The sequence below is a fragment of the Cyprinus carpio genome, chromosome B5 (genome assembly GCF_018340385.1).
Source record: "Cyprinus carpio isolate SPL01 chromosome B5, ASM1834038v1, whole genome shotgun sequence".
In the NCBI taxonomy this organism is placed as follows: domain Eukaryota; kingdom Metazoa; phylum Chordata; class Actinopteri; order Cypriniformes; family Cyprinidae; genus Cyprinus; species Cyprinus carpio.
The window spans coordinates 3,334,617-3,352,480 of NC_056601.1; the positions used below are offsets into that span (position 1 = coordinate 3,334,617).

General features: G+C 36.2%; 1 protein-coding gene across 2 annotated transcripts in view; it reads left to right on the forward strand.

Moving 5' to 3' along the window:
* The window catches only part of coro1ca (coronin, actin binding protein, 1Ca), a 46,424-nt gene that overhangs the window by 14,555 nt on the left and 14,005 nt on the right, over positions 1-17,864 (forward strand). For both annotated transcript variants that reach the window (XM_042723642.1, XM_042723643.1), the window contains exon 2: positions 10,972-11,171. In XM_042723642.1, coding sequence (XP_042579576.1) covers positions 10,972-11,171 — 200 coding nt within the window. The remainder of the gene's footprint in view (positions 1-10,971; positions 11,172-17,864) is intronic.

Genomic DNA, 17,864 nt, shown 5'->3' on the forward strand with positions numbered 1-17,864 from the left:
ATATAATCACAATATTTTTTGAACAAATTGTGCAACCCTAATGTTATTGAAATTTAAATAAGCTTTTTACTCAAACTGTATGTTTTAAACATTATTTTCAGTTTGTTTTCCCAACAAATCCATGTTCAGCAGGCTAAAGGTCAGATTATCATGGATCTGTTTTCATGCTAATTCTTTTATCCCTCTCTTTGTGCCATGGAACATTTCTCACACATAATTTTTGCAACCCAGGGGCCGTTTACACATCAACGTTTTCAGCCAAAATTTTTGTCTGTTCATTTACATGACAACGGCATTTCGGGGAATGAAAACGCATAATTTTGAAAATGGGTTTCAAAGTGCAAGTTTTTGAAAACGCCACTGTTATTATTTCCGTGTAAACCCCCAATACGGGAATCTTGATGTCGTGTGTGTGTAGTACGTGTTAGGTATGTAGACATGCTCAGTACGTGTCAATTTTAAAGGGTTACTCCACCCCAAAATAAAAATTTTGTCATTAATCACTTACCCCCATGTCGTTCCAAACCCGTAAAAGCTTTGTTCGTCTTTGGAACACAATTTAAGATATTTTGGATGAAAAGCGGGAGGCTTGTGACTGTCCCATAGACTGCCAAGTAACAGTGTCAAGGTCCAGGAAAGCACGAAAGACATCGTCAGAATAGTCCATCTGCCATCAGGGGTTCAACTCTAATGTTATGAAGCGACGAGAATACTTTTTGTACATGAAGAAAACAAAAATAACAACTTTATTCAACAATTCGTCTCCTCTGTATCTCTCAGCATCACCATAGCGCCATTTTGGAGAATATCCGCTGGATGCAAGCAGCAAATGCTTTTCTATGTCATTTCCCATTCTCCAACACTCTGAGACTCCTATTGTTGCCTTTTTGGGGGACATTTCAGGGTTTTTCCTGGCTCAAAATGAGGCGGAGGTGGTACCATCGTGATCAAGTGCACACAATGTACCCACCCTTTAACTGGCAGAAACAAACACTTTTTTTACACGCAACATATTTTAGGTGCTATAATAATTTAAATGATTGAAGAAAATGACAATTCTAAATTTAAATTTTACAAAAACAAACCTGCAGAACATGAAATGAAATGAAACATACCAGCTAAAGGGGGCCCTTTTCTAGTATAGGTGAACATATAAGTTCATAGGTTGTTAAACGTTTCATGAAACTGAATCTTTATCCACTCCTTATAGTCTCCTGGTCCACATTACATTGATCCAACATACATTTATCCACTTAAAGTGTCTTTCTAGAAAACAAAATATTTTGTTTTCAATAAACAATAAACTTTCTTTATTGTTAAGAAAACACCCCAAATCTCATTAAAATAACATACAAACCATATACTATTGTAATTGTGTGTTAAATATAGGGCCCTATGTAATCTGTTTTATTTTTTTTCCCAAATTCCGTTCTAATTTTTCTAGAATCCTTTTTAATGGTTAAATTACATTTTATTATCAAAAAGCATGTCTAATTAATTAAAATCATGGAACTTATACAATGTCACATCAGTTTATTAAAAGTTTGACAAAAATGACATGTTTAGGGCCCTATGAAATATTTTCTTTTCTTTCACCATATGTTTTATTGTTACCAAATACTGTGTTGTAGCATGTCTAATTATTTGAACGCATAAAAACAACTTAATTTAGTCACATTTATTCTTAAAATAGCTTTATTAAATGTTTTCTTTTTCCTCAGAAATTCTATGTTGTGTATCTGGTTATCAAACGAAGACATAAAACCTTAATTTAATTTATCTTTAGATTATTATTTTTGGCAAAAAAAGGGGATTTAGAATTAAAATTAAAACATAGAAGAAATGTTGTGATCATTCCTTAAAAATAAAGTTTTTAGTATTTTTAGTAGTAGTAGTATGTACATTCTGCTCAACAAAAGTCGTATATTTCTACTGCAATTCTGGAGATGTTGTTTGTGTATTTATGTCCTAATGCTGAAATCACCACGAGCGTTGTGCGCGCTTTAGTGTGTGTGTAGTAAACGGAACCGTGCATCATTCATTCATACAGAGATATGATCGCTAATATGAGTTAATGCTCATCAGATCGCGTTAATCAGTGGAAAATTTATAGAAATTATGATTCTGTGCAAAGAAATATTAAGTAAACTTGTATAAAAAATCAGTATTTTTCCAAATATGAACTGAAAGCTCTAATGGAAGCAATTCAGTCTTGCACGTGACTGCCTGCCTAAGTTTTGTCGACAACCAGAGGCGGCACAAAATTTGGCGGAGGCGGCCACCTCATAATTCTCTATGCAGGAAAATCCCTGCATTTTCATTCCAGTAAGTGTCTTGCTGAGTAAGATTCTTCGACATATGTGCTGACAACAATGTCAAGTCTTTCAGCTGCAATTATGGCCAGATTATGTGGTTAAGTTATACAGGGGACTCTATTTGTATAAATGGATGTTTTATGGTGTTATGTAACTGTCTTAATGGCTGCTGGATGGTCTAGGCGGCCGCCTTATGACTCATGGAAGTGTCAAGTCTGCTATTGTGTGCTGGAGTGATACAGCATGTTGCGTTTTGTGCTTGTCAGAATGTGGGCTGTTGAGTGATGAAGTCATTGTTAGTCTTTGTGAAACCCATCACATGTAGGAGATTTGGAGTTAATATACATCTAATGCAAAGTATACACTGTAAGACTGATGCCTTGTGTGAAATAAAATATGCCATTACAATCCTGAAAGTTTTTTTTTTTTTGTTCCACATGTCTCCAGACAACATGGGTTCAGTCCATCTCAAGTGGTCAAAAAATTGGAAAACTCTGGTTACTTTGCCATTTTTTTTATTTTTTTCCTTTTTTGTGTGATTGCCCTCTGTGTATTGGGATTGCAAAACCACCATTTTTTTTGTTTGTTTTGCATTTTACTTGGTTTAACCACAGTGGCTGACTTTGGCCCGCAACAAATTTGTGTTATTCGGATGTTTACGGAAACTCTAATGTCTCAGGGTGGTCCAAGCTTCTTGGAACCATAACTGATCTAGATCACATTTCATGTACATATGAACTTTTTTGCACATCTTCTCATAGACTTAGAACTGAAATCCAAATGTAACAATTTAGTCTGCTTAAGTTCCACATTAAGAGTCCATTTATAATGGCAATCACAGTCTAAATTCAAAATGGCGCCAGGGTGATTTGGAGGAGTGGTTATTTTTGTTTTCTTTGACTTTTCACACAAAAAAGAAGATATTTTGATGAATGTTTGTAACCAACCTGTTTTGGAGACCATTGTCTTCCATTGTATAGATGGAAAACACTGATACATTTCGCACAATATCTTCTATTTCCAAAAAGGAAAGGAAGTCATACAGGTAGGGCCCTATGATTTCCGTGATGTAGAAAACGCGGATGGAATCGCGGAATCCAGTCATAAAAACGGAATTCATAGTTTAACGTGCAATATCACAGAATTTGTCAAATTTTGAATAAATTAATCGAAAGTAGGTCATTACACTTAAATCATCGCGATATGGACTAATATCTTTAACTATTAAGCCGCAAAAGTCTATTTAAATATGAATCCTGCATGTTCTGCGCATCTCTGTCAATGAATGTTGCAGACGCGCGGTTCCATTTACTACACATATACTGAAGCATGCGTGACGCTCACGGTGATTTTAGCGTCTGCTGTCTCACTAAATGAGGACGTAAATACATGAACAACATCTCTAGAACTGCTCTGAGAGTCACTTCATGAGCATTTGACAGTTTTATTTGAGTAAAACTAGCATCATATCACATACACAGAACTGTAAAGGTATTCACGGCAACCCGGCAAAATAAAAGTCCGGTTTGATTTGAAGTCTGTTTTTCACTAGAATGTACATCTACTAAGAATCTACTACTACTAAAATAGGCTATGAAACAAACATTTTTTTTAAGGAATAATCACAATTTTTTTCTTCCACGTTTTAATTTTAATAGTAAATCCCCTTTATTTGCCAAAAAATAAAGTTTGCTTAACTTTCAATAATTAAAAGATAAATGAAATTAATCTTTTATGCCTTCATTTGATAACCAGAAAAATTTAAATACACAACACAGAATTTCTGAGGAAAAAAAAAGAAAGAATAAATTAAGTTGTTTTATGCATTCAGATAATTAGACATGCTAAAACACAGAATCTGGTAACAATAAAAAAAATGGTGAGAAAAAATAAAACATTTCATAGGGCCCTAAAACATGTAATTTTTGTTAAACTTTTATTAAATTGATGTGAAAATGTATACATTTCATGGTTTTAATTAATAAGACATGCTTTTTTTGTTTGATTTATTTTATTTTATGTATTTATTAGGAGTCGAGAAAAATTAAAACAGAAAAAAATAGAATCCAGAAAAATTAAAACGGAAAAAAACAGAATTTTGAAAAAAAAAAAAATTGAATTTAGGAAAAAATAAAACTGATTTCATGGGGCCCTATACAGGACTGGAGTGACGTGAATCTGAACTTTCCCTTCAATGCTTCAGTTTTATTGTGTGCGTTTGAGTAAACTAAAACCCTCAAAGATGAATGAATCAGGTTATTTGAGTTTGGATTGATTGTAATAGGCCTGTCTGCTAAAATAGACCTTGTACTATAGCCTTTTTTGGATGGAAATAATCTGTGTGAATCAGTAATATATCAGAGAGCTCCGTATTGAGTCTCAGCATCAGCCGGGTATGTTTTGTACTTAAAAGGCCAAATTTACTTCTTCTTGGTTCTACTCTTTTTTTCTTTTCTTTTTTTTTTTCCTCTCCCCTTTTTTTTCCTCCTGTGGTATTTTGCTGGTGTTGCTAGGCGATTCATGAGTGTTTGTAAATACAGGCTGGATTTCACCATGTGTTACTTGGCAGTAAGTCCTCTGCTCTACTTTGACGACAGCCAGACTCCACCTTCAAACAGCCAACCGCAGTTTGACTACATGAACCTGCTGATTCAAATCTACGCAAAGTGCCACGCCCCCCTCTCGCCTTCCCTTTCGCTATCACTCGCTTTTTCTCTCTCCACCTGGCCTGCAACATGACTGCCAAGAGCTCTACGGTTGTGACCCCATGCTAACCTCTGGCACAGCAAGTGTGAAGCAGAGTATTTCTGAATTGCCTTTATGGAAGAGATGTTGTGTGTCAGTGTGGCGTAGAGACTAAATACCAGCAGCAGGAAAGTGCTGAGCAGATTGAGCATGTTTGATCTGGATTCACATGCCACGTCAGGTCTTCAGAGCGGTGCAGATGTCAAGTGAAGTGCAGCTCTGCTGATTTATGAAGTGAATCCTATCTCCACATGTGCACATGGAAGTGGAATGATTCCACTTGGTACTTGTGTTCCTTAGTCATAATTAGTTTATGCCATTTCTGAAACTGTCCGATAATTGTGGAGTTACTTTGTATTAATATTTCATATAATGACTTTTTGGCACCTTCTCCTAGGGGTGCACAATATGTCAGTACAATATTAGTAATGAAATATTAGACTTTTTTTTTTTTTTAATTTTAAGGAATGGTTGTAAAAAATAAACATTTTATGAAAATATACTCACCCTCGTGCCATCCAAGATGTAGATGAGTTTGTTTCAAAATCATAATTAAGGCTTTTAAACTGTAATTTGTCACAAAATTCCTTAATACTAATAACGCTTCGTTCCAGTGAAAACGTCCATACCCTGTTGTCCTCTCACATTAAAATCTACCAACATATTTATTTAAGACTATATTCTTTTGTAATGCTTGATCTGTGCACATTTCCCTTTCAGAAGTCATTTCTTTCACTGGAGAATGCAATATCATGGATAGAGGACTCATATTTTAGCTGGAAACGACTACAGGCTACACTGTTCAGTTAGATTGGATTTAATGGTTTAACTCTTTGCGGCTCTGACTGAGCCAGAGAGTCTTATCTCATTAATAGTGAGCAGTGTTGAATATGATTGGTTTGGGTTGCTCCATATATCCCATGGGCATTGTTGTAATTCGAATGCATTTTACAAAGGTTCACTTGGAGTACACTCCAGTCTTTACTGCCTTTTATTGTTTCTGAACAGCATTCTAGACAGGATCTTTTCCAGAGCTGTTTGTGTGAGGTTGTTCTGCCACCGTAAGACCATCTGATTATCACTTTATGTGGCATTATTCCCGAATGAAATGACTGCATACTACAAGTGCACTCTTTACACATAATCTACACTGCAAGCGTAGCAATGTTGGATGTTTGTGTTGATTATCATATTAGCGATGTAGTTTTACCGCTTCTGGTGTGGATTGGGAGGAAAACGGTGATTCACTTTGATTTTATCTTGATTTTCATTTTTACAATTCCATGTATTATTTATCTGCTCACATTTCACTTCTTATTTATTGCCCCACTTTATTTATTACTTATTTGTCCAATTATTTTTTTCCCCAATTCAATTGATCCATGTTCATTTTTAATTATTTTAAATGCAAGCATTTTTTTTCAATTGTCACTTTTTATTTTCACTCTAATTTTTCTTTTTTCTTTTTTTTTAAAAGACAGTTGAAGTTTAAAAGAAAGTTGAAGTTTCTGTTTTGTTCCATTTTTTTTTAAAATATTGTTTTATTTGCATTGTAGTCTAATCTTCAGAATGAAGTTAATGGCCAATAAATAAATCCACATTAAACATTATTTTGTTTATTTTTCTACTAATTTCCTGATCAGTCACAATTTTCATTAGGGCTATGTGATGTCTTAAAGTTCAGAGTTGTAGCCTGCAGCATTATTGCATTGAAATTAGTGAATAATTGAAATATTTTGTTGATATTATAACTGAAATAATTACAAATAAATCAGTATAATGAATCATATAATTGCATATGGCACATTGTAAATAGGGTTGCAAAGGGGCAAAACTTTCTGAAAGTTTCCGGTAATTTACTGTTAGTTTTCTGTCCCTTTGTAACCCTAACTGTTAGTCACAAATAGTTACATGGGCTTAATGTCTCTGTTTTCAGTTAACTTGGTTAAGAAGCAGTTCAGTTAGTCTGCTAAGCTAGCATACTGTCTTATGCAAGTTAGAAGTTTGGGTCTTGTCTTGTAGCTCTCTGTTGCTTCATTTCATTCGCTGCTCTATTCAGCTGAGCAGTAACAAAGAAGAGAAGCAGTGTAACCACAACGTTCCCCGTGTCTGTTGTTGTGTACATCCTTATTTGCACAAAAGACAGTTTGATGAACCTAAAGCTGCTTTTTGAGAAGTAGTGAAGAACTGTTTCTGCAGCCCAAACAACCTTTTTCGGTTCCACTTGTGCTCCTGAAAAGATTGCATTTCTTTCTGAACTAGTGTTGCCTTCAGGCAGTCGACCTCAGCAACTTATGGGAAATGAGGCAATGAAAGGGTCAGAATGAGGAAATGGCAGCAGTTGAGTTTGTTTGAAGTGTGTGTGGTATTTCGAGCCTGCTGTTATAGTAGTGCACTGTGCGAGGCCTTCTGTGGTGCCGGAGGAAGTGTGAGATGTAGCATCATGGCCATATCTGCCCAATATCAGGCGGCCTTTTGTTAATAAAATGTCACAGAAACAAAAGAGTGTCCAACTGACGTATTTGTAGTTTGTGTGTTCCTTTAGAGTTGCTCTGAGAGTCAATTCACACACTTTTAATTTGTGAAAAACACATTTGTTATACACACTCAAACTCATCAAAGATCTTTGTGACAAACTGCCAAAATAAAAGTTAGGTTTAACTTGAAGAAATTATGACAGAAATGCAGTACTGTTGTATATGAAAATATACTTAAAGTATTATAATAATTATAATATTTTTAAGAAATGTCATACAGCCAAGATATTTTTAATCTGTTTTTTTTTATTTATTTTTTTTTGTTGGAATGTTTTTTTTCAAACATTGCATTTTAAAAATAAAAATGCTGTTTTTTTTTTTATTATTAGTAAATAGAGGTGGGAATCTTAAGGCACTTAACGATTCGATCCGATTCCGATTCTGGGAGGAACGATCCGATTCCCAAAACGATTCTTAATTAATTATTACCTGTGTGACTTTCGCTCATAGCACGCGTTTGCAGAACACAAGCTGCAAGCTTCCACTCATCTGTAATGTAGTGTGCCGTAATAGTGACATACGATTCTGTTGTAATTGATGTCCATGCATCGCATGTTATTGCCACTCTGTCCGTATTACTTAGGGATTCTAAGATGTGATCTTTACACTCACTGTAGAGTGCGGGGACAGCCGTCTCACTAAAATAACGACGCGAGGGCAAAGTGTATCGTGGCTCAAGTACCTGTAACATCGTGCGAAATCCTTGGTTTTCCACAACGGAGTACGGGCGCAGATCTTTGGCAATAAAACCTGCCACTGATCGGGTAATTCGTTTTGCCTTTTCAGAATTCGGTGGAAGCTTTGCTACTTGATCCAGGGTCCTTTGAATGTAACCGGGAGTGTTCGTGATTGGAAGAGAATGCTGTTTCTCCAGCTCTGAGTGGAACCGTTTCTTCATGTTAGTCGTGTTGCCGAAATATTTGAATTTGGCGCTACAGACTTTGCACACAGTATGGCTTTTATCAACGACACCTTCGGTGTCTTCAGAAAATCCAAAATGTTGCCACACATCCGATTTTAAATGAGATGGTGCAGGTCGTAGTTTGTCCATTTTATTTTAAACGAAGCTAATTCACCAGCATATGAACGGTCGTCCATCAACGTCTTTTTTGTTTGGTCACGTGAGTCTTGCCAGCGCTCGCATTTGAATTGAACACAGAATCGATTCAGAATTTTTGAGAATCGATTCTGGATCGTTAGATAACGAATCGCGATGCATCGATGCATCGAGCTTTTCTCCCACCACTATTAGTAAATCAATATTGAGATGAATATCAATATTGATATGGAAAAAACAAAGAAATCACATTTTTGGCCATATCGCCTGGCCCTATGAAGATTATTGTTTCTTCTTTCTTCAAAGCAAGAATATAATGTTTTTTTTTTTTTATCTTTAAAATTTAGATTTTCTTTTAAAAGAGTGACACACTGTAAGCATATGGCATTATATAAGCAAAAAATATGACCAAAACCTTGCATTTTTATCTGGTGGTTTTTCTTTTATTGATTTTTAAATCATGTTTAAGCATTAATAATGGTTTGTTACAGGATAAGTTGGCATGAAAAGAAAAATCAGCTATTCTACTTTCTGAATGCATGTGCTTTATCTTAATGCAAATGATTTATCCATGCATTTTTTGTTTTTATAAAACAAATCAGGGGACGTATGCTGAACTTAAATTAAACCACCAAGCTTCATCTGCTTTCCAAATCTGCTTCATCTGCTTTTTTTTTTTCTTAACAAATGAAGGGATAGGATTATTTACATATTGACAGATGTGTATTAGAAATGGTGTGTGGGAGTTAATGTCTATGAATGTCTTCTGTACAGTGGGATATCCATGGTGTTGAGTGACAGAATTTGTAGCATGTGATTGTTGTAAAACCTTTTGTGCTTCACACTGTATTATCAGGAAACAGAGATCACATTTCTCCCTCAGTCAAACAGAAACCCACCAACAGGAACTGCTTCCTGTCCTCATTCCCCCACGCTGTTCCACCGGCCTCAGGAGACCTCGTCCTCTAGCGTTCACTATTGACAGCTAATATAAAAATATAACCGGGGAAAAAGCATATTAAAAGTTGCTATAAAACCGAAGTCTGTTTCACCATAAAGCCCAGTTATGACATTTTAATTAACATTACAAGGTAAAAATATTTTTACACATTGAAACATTTGCATGGATGAATTATGCACAGTACTATTTTAATTATTTGTTTATGTAGCCTATTTGTTATTTCAGTATCATTGACATACTATTAATAGTTTGATTTGGTTCTTATTTTTATGTGTTCTGTTTTAATTTTAATACTTGACTAGACAAGGTTTTCTGATGATTTTGGAACTGACACAAGTGGAGATACCTCTACTGTTAGTCAGTTAGTTTGTTCCTGCTAATAATCTTATGGCCAAACATTGAAAACATGTATCGGTCTGTACTATGCAAGATACTACTACAATCATGCACAGAGTCTCCCTTTCAAGAACCCTTGGTAAAATATTTTGCACCAGCCCAGATTGTTTTGAAGGTGTTTAATTAATATGCAGATCTAAATGTGCTTATCTGGGTGTTAACTACATTACAGACTTACTGTAATCACATTGTTTCTCACCCCCTGAGCAATGAGGGTTGACTCAATCCAGCCCTGGAGTTTCTACTGTTTTTGTTGGGAAATGGCACGGAGACAGAATGTTCTCGTAATTCAGGTTTGTTTTAGAACCGACGCAAGACAAGCTGAAACCGATAGCTTAGAGACCAATGTGTAGTGTTGACGCTGATTTGGAGTTTGCTGAGTGAAATAGGGTGAGTAATGCGTTCTGAGTGGGGATTTATTCTGGTTCGTTTCAAATTAGGCGATAGTGAACCCATCTGGTACGTGCTCTGTCAAAACGAGCTTGTTCCACTTTGAACTTACTTTGGTTTTTCAGTGGAGCTCTTTGAGAGGGATTTCATTATTGTTCTGTGTGCCAGACACTTTGAAATCATGTAAATGTTTGGCATATTTATCAGTTAACTCTGTAAGCCACTGTTCTGCTCAGGTAACTGTTGACTTTTAATGCAACCATTGCAGCACATGTTTTAGGATTATATTTAAACTAGCTAGTGGATTAAGACCATGTTTAAGCACTGTAAAGTGCTATTTACACAACACCATTGGATTACAGATTGCAGTGCACTAATGTGATGCCTAAATTGAAATTTGCTTGGAATTGCGGTTGGAATGCATTGAATTTCTGCAGATCTACTTGTCATTAAGAATGCATGGCATTTCAACCAATTGTTCCTGTACGTGGTTCGTGTTTGTTCAGTGAAAGCACTCGAGCGTTCATGTGATGGCTTCATTCATCATTCTCGTCCTGTTTTTCTCCACAGATATGTTCAAACGGGTTGTGCGACAGAGTAAGTTCCGGCATGTGTTCGGCCAGGCGGTGAAGAACGACCAGTGCTATGATGACATCAGGGTGTCCCGGGTCACGTGGGATAGCGCCTTCTGCGCGGTCAACCCCAAATTTGTTGCCATAATTGTGGAAGCCAGCGGAGGAGGAGCGTTCATGGTTTTGCCTCTTCATAAGGTGAGAGATCTGTAAAATGACACTGTGCTTAAAATAGATGAGTAAATGATGACATGGTTGAGCGAAGGCCCATTCACACCAAGAACGATAACAATATTAGCGTCCACACTAGCGAATTATATTGTCTGTTTATTCCAAGCACATGTGCGTCTGCCACTTTAAATTCTTGAGCTCGTTATGGCAGGATTGATTCTGATTGGCTGTCAATGTTTTTATCGTTCATCAGCTGGAAAAAATCGTTCTGAAAGTGATTCCAGCGATATTGTTTCTCTGTGCCTGTATCGTTGTAGCTGTGGTGTGTACTTTGCCATTCTTTAATATTGAGAACGATTTTTAGAACTGTATCTTTATCGTTATCTTTATAGTTATCGTCCTTGGTGTGAACAGGCCTTAAGCCTTAGTTATGAGTTTAGTGTTTAGTAGTTGCCCATCTGTATAAAGTGTTGGATTTATATATCTGATGGTGTCATTTGGCACATCTCAGATTACTGCAGTAACACTGGTGAGATTAGCAGGACAACCCAGAGCAGTGGTGTTGACATGCGGAACAGTTCTCTGTAATTAGAGAGCGCTCAGACGCGACTGTGACATCCAAACCTCTTCGGGCTCTCGCCTGGATCCCGAAGCCTGTCATCAGCGTCACACACACACACACACACACACACACACACACACGCATGTGCTCGTAAATGATGTCACACTCAAACGCTCAGCTGCCTGGCCAGACGAGCTCTGGCTACTGAGAACAGTTGCAATCGACTCTTATGTTATTGACATTATTGGTTTTATTGTTGGCTCTTGAAGCTCAGGTTTCAGGTTATCTTAAAAAAAGCATTGGATTACACAAGTATAAATCAATTGTCATTCCAACCCTGATGCAAGTGTAAGGGGAATTGATTAATCTGTGAAAATGTCATGTTTGTTCTCATATTCTCACTGTTGTGTTTTCCCCGAGCAGATTGCTTGATCCATCTGTCCGTTCCTTTGACTTAGGACTGAAATGAGCTGGGATTAAACGTTTTTGCTGCGGCTCCTGGGTTATTTTGAATTAATTTGTATGTCATTGCTTTTGTATTCTACAGATTTTCCTAGTTTAGTTAATTTTTCTTGACAAGTTCAGACTGACATACTTGCAGTATGTGGCATCGGTGGGTTTTGTGAGTTGTGACTTGTCATAACTTGCTTTTTGTAAGGTTTCTTTTAGGGACGTAACAATTCACCCTGAGCCAGTTAAAAATCGATACAAATATGTGACGCTTCAAGCTGGTTGAGATGTTAAATGAATCACGATACAGTTTATGAAATGAATGTTTGAGGGGAACTGATTGTCTTCAGAAAATTTTAGATGGTATTTTCTTTTCATCTTGCCTCTTTATAATGCATATTAATGCAGTGCTGCTTTGTAACACAATATTGCTGCTGTGCCATTAGCGCCACCTGCTGTCAGAGAGTGAATTTGCGCCTCATTCAGGCTGTCTGCTGTTTTTGTTTCATGCAGATGTTTAATGTAGTATAGTTTCAAATTTCAAAATTATACAATCTAGATTAAAAACTGCTCAATGCTGCATGTATGCAGCGTCTTTGTTAGGATCATGATTAAAATGCAGTGGTTACCTCTAAAAAAAAAAAAAGAGCACATGCAAAGCCTTTGTTTACATGAAGAGATTTCTTTTATTTGTATTATTTATATTTCTAACATATTTTAATTAAACAAAGAAATGTGCAGCAAATAATAAAGACACATTTTCATTCATAATTTGTCTTAAATCTCATTTTCATGAGAAAATCTGTATCATGAATCATATCGCATCGTGAGTTGAGTGAATCATTACATCCCTAGTTTCTTTAAATTTAGCCTTCAAAAAAAAAACTCTTCACTTCAGTGTCTTTTTTTGGTTCTTTTGTGTCTGTGTTATGTCCTGCCTGCTGTCCTTCTGCTTCATCTGACGCTTTGCACCCCTCCCTAAGTATCTGCTCTGATTCAGTGCAGCACTGCATCTGTCTATGGTCCGTGTTCCCATGCCGCCCCGTTCCCAGAAGCCCCCTGCAAACAGACAGCTGGCTCTGGGGGAGCTATTGTCCCTGTGCGTATGCCAGGTTCTACACAGCTCTTTGTTTCCCAGCTCAAATCTGTATGGGAACTCCTCATCCTCACTCCATTCCCCAAAATCCTCAGACCCATGCGTCTGTCTGTTGTTTCCCAGCAGGGAGCAGTGGTAGCTGTTTGGCTGAGTGTTCAAAGCTCTTGAAGTGTAAGTGGCCGGATCTTAATTCATCATTTACTCGCCCTCGTGTCGTTCTGTTTAATTAACTTTCTTCTGTGGAACATAGAAGATATTTTGTCTTGGGGTTCTGAAGTTATACAGGTTTGGAACGACATGAGAGTGAGTTAATAATGACAGAATAATAACCACGACAGACTATCCTGATGAGGGTAGTGATAGACGTATATATCAGCAGGCCCAGGGTGGGTCAGCATTTAGTTGGCCTGCATCTGGGACAGCATTCCTGCAGTTCTCCTCTATTTTATTTATGTATTTATTTTTACATCAATATCAGTCAATATTGGTCATTTCCTTGCACATGCTCATGTCCCCTTTTTTTTGCATGATTATTTTCACCGTCATCTAACGCACTTAAATTTAATCTGCTAAATCTTTTGCAAATCTCAAAATAAATGTATAGCTTCATAATTTATATTGTTGTGAGCCTAAATCGACTTATAGTAATTAAAACTATTAATTTTAGTGTTGGTAAGTATTGAAATGTTAAGAAATATAATTTATTCTACATATATAGAATTCTTATACTGCCCCATTTTATTTATTCTAAAATAAATTAATAATATTAAGTGTTTTTTTTTTTTTTTTTGTACGTTTCATTTTGTAATTTTAGTTTTTTAGTGTTTTATTTGTCATTTATTTATGGTATGTTTTATTCTGAATATTAAAGAATTTTAGTACTGGCCATCTTGTTATTTTCAAAAATCTTTTTTTTTTATTTGTATCCCTCACATCCTTGTCTTATTCATCACTTATTTATCTTATTCATCCTTGTCTTATTCATTTTTTACACCTTTATTTTAATGTTTTGCTTTAAACTTTATATTTTTTGCATTTGTTTACAACCAATTTTGGCGAAAGTAACTATCAATTAAGTGTTCATTTAACTCTAAACATTTTGTGGCACATATTTGCTTGTCATATAGAGAGACAGACACAGATAGTTTTTGAGATAGACACTGTATGTATGCAATATGCTCATTTGAAATGCTTCTTTTTGATTTATTTCTTGATAGACTGAGCTGCCTGAATGTGGCATGTCATGGATGCATTTATATGTTTTAACTGACTCTCGTGTGTTCTGCCGTGAGGAGCAGTGAAGTTGTCGTGCCGTCCTGTCAGCCGGGGGCTGTGGCTGGATTCTTTGTGTGGGAGGCAGAGCAGAATGAATCAGACTCTTATTGTCTCTCCCCCTCAGGAGACCATCAGGTGTCTAACTAATCACATGTCTGTCTTTCTCCCGACACCCTCCCCCTTCATTCAGCTGCGTTCTCTCATTAACTTGTGAAAGAAGCGGTGGGAAACGGATGGCCATAGTCTTCCGCAGACATTGCATTCATGCTTTCCATTCACACTGACCAGTCCCCTCTGACCACACAAAATATGAAGCATTGCACAGGAAACTGCCCGTTTACACTTATGCTAAGTCTCTGTTATGATACTGGCAACTCCAATCCTGAAGAAACAAGGAACCAGACTTTCAGAGCATGTATTTAGTGACTTTGAAACTAACTGTCTGTTCATTTGAGTCAGTCTTCTGCAGTTTATGTTTTGAGTTCAGCAGCATTTGTCGGGTAATGTTGGAAATAACAGATAATCATTTCCAGTTTTAAAAAAAATGACATGAAGCCTTGCAATGAAAGCAAACGTGTGATAAGACTAAAGCATTGTACGTGTGAACATGAGACAGATGAGATGTGATAAAATGGCTTATCTTTCCCGTCATGACGTCATGTAAAGCCGGTAATCTGTGTAACTTTGGAATGATATGCACCACAAATGCTGATGACGGAGCTTAACCTGTATCGACTGTAGCACTATTTAAGGTGGATTGATGGTTTAGGCACTGTGACCTGTATATGTTGATGCATGAGAGTTTACAGAAGTGACATTTATGTGTAAATTCTGTCGTTTAGCTGTACTCTACTATTTAAAGGTTTGGGGTCAGTAAGTTTATTTTATTTATTTTTTTTAATAAATGAAACGAATACTTTTATTTAGCAATGACACATTAACTTGAATGAAAACACTAAATCAAAAGTGACAGTAAAGATGCTTCAAATGAGTTATATTTCTACTAAATGCTGTTCCTTTGAACTTTCTATTCATTAAAAAATGAATTGCAGTTTCCACAAAAATATTAAGCAGCACAACTGTTTTCAGCATTGATACTATATAGAAATGACAAAAGTTTCTTGAGCAGCAAATCAGCATATTACAGTTATTTCTGAAAGATCATGTGACACTGAAGATTGAAGTTATGGCTGCTGAAAATTCAGCTTTGCCATCACAGAAAAAAAACATTTTCAAATATATAAAAATAGAACATTAGAGAAAATGATTTCTGCTTCTCCCAGTTTATTAGGCATAATCTTCTGTGATGTTTGCCCACTGGTTATTTATTCTTAAATGAGCTTTTCTATTAAATCGATACATTTTCTGCCCAGTGCCTTACTTAATCTTCCCAACCATTCAACAATGAGCACATGCTCTCTCTGCATTATGGAAAAAAACACCGGCAAGCATGCAAGTTGGAGTTTAGCAATCTCTTTTGATATATTCTGATGAAATTATTAGAAATATAATTTCATGTAATACATTTGCGCTGTTTGCTGCGAATAAATCTGCGAGCAAACCATGCAAGTTGATTTGTGCTTCTATGAAAGTGCAATAATTCTGAAGAATTTTTTTTTTTTTTTTATATGAGAGTAATCATGAATGATAATCATGATTTTAATTTTTGAGCAATTGTGATTAACCGTGTTGTGCAGCCCTAAGTAACAATGTGAAGTTCATCAGTTTTGACGAGAGCACTTTTTGCATGACATTTGCACAGAATTTAAGTTGTTGCTGAAAAGTTGAAACTGAATGAGTTACAAATTAATGAAATTAAATCCGTACTACAGCCCTAGTTTCAAATCATCAGTCATCCAAGCTGTTTATTTGCTGCTTTAGGTATTGATTTGGTATCATATTAAAGCCAAAATATTTAGTATTGATCCAACCATATGTTGGACATGTTTTTTGGGATTCCTGCCTCTGAGCTGGGCCCTTGTGCACATTTGATTCCCGCTGTCACTTCACAGAGAAGAGGGAAACGGGAAAAGGGGGCACACAGGAAGGAAGTGAGAGTTCAGTCTCCTCAAAGTCCACCTCCATATATTCAGAACTGAACGTGTGTGTGTGTGTGTGGCCATGGATGTGTCATTCTGATTCCCAGTCTGTATTTCAGGAGCCCCCTACTGTTCCTGCTGCAGCGACTGAGCTCAGGCGGCTGCTGACTGCAGATTTTACCTTATATGGTCATCCTCAGCTCCCGCCTGTCAGCCTTCCAGACCCATTTCCTCTTTCCTTTCTATTGGCTGAAGCACAGTGCTCGAGACCAATAGATTCTTTAAAAGAAGTGTAGAAGAAAAAGAAGCAGTGTGAAGGGAATTTTTTGGTTAATGTGTCGAGTCCACTGTGGTCATTAGAAGATTTCTTTAATTGTTTTAAATTATTATAAATATTATGACATTAATACTTATAATTGTATAATTTCGTACTAATAACATAACAAAAATATAATTTATTATTATTATTATTATACAGTTTATTGATGGACAACCTAAAAAGTAATAGAGTAAAATTCAATAATAATAATATTATTAATAACTATTGTTGTTGTTGTTGTTATAATATCTCATTTAAGGGCACAATGTGCTGTGTTAATTTGAAGCATGGTTTATTTCATTTATTTATTTTATTTATGGGCACAATGTGCTATATATATATATATATATATATATATATATATATATATATATTCTAAAAAAGGATATAATATAAATTCCTTCTAATGAGTTTACAGAACTGCCTCATCATTGTATAATTTATTACATTTATTTTGATTTAATTCATTGTATAAATTTAATCAGTATAACCATAAAATGTAATTCATTGTATGATGATCCAGATGGGACGTTCCACTAAAATACAAAAGTCAGTCACTCCTTGATTTAATTATCAGAATATGTTGATATATAGTTTTATTTATTTGTACTATTTTTTTTTTTTAGGTTGTTCATTCAGTATAAATTGTACCTCAGAGTGTCACAACACAGGCTCTCTCTTATCTGGTGATCTTTCTACCTCATGTCTGTATTCTGCCCTTCTCTATCATTCAGGTCATGTGTATTAGTCAACTGCATGGCCCTGAGCAGCTCTCATTCTGACACGGGGCTGGCCCCGCCCTCTCAGTCCTGATTGGCTGTCTGTGTGGCTCATGACGGCTGCTGGGGTGCTTCAGTCAGGTCAGCTGTAGTCTGCTGCCTCTGGGTCCTCATGGACTCGCAGAGGAAATGGAAATTTCCACGCTGACTAGATAAGACAGACATGCTTCAGCTTCTGCCAAAAGCGGCTCTGCTTCTGT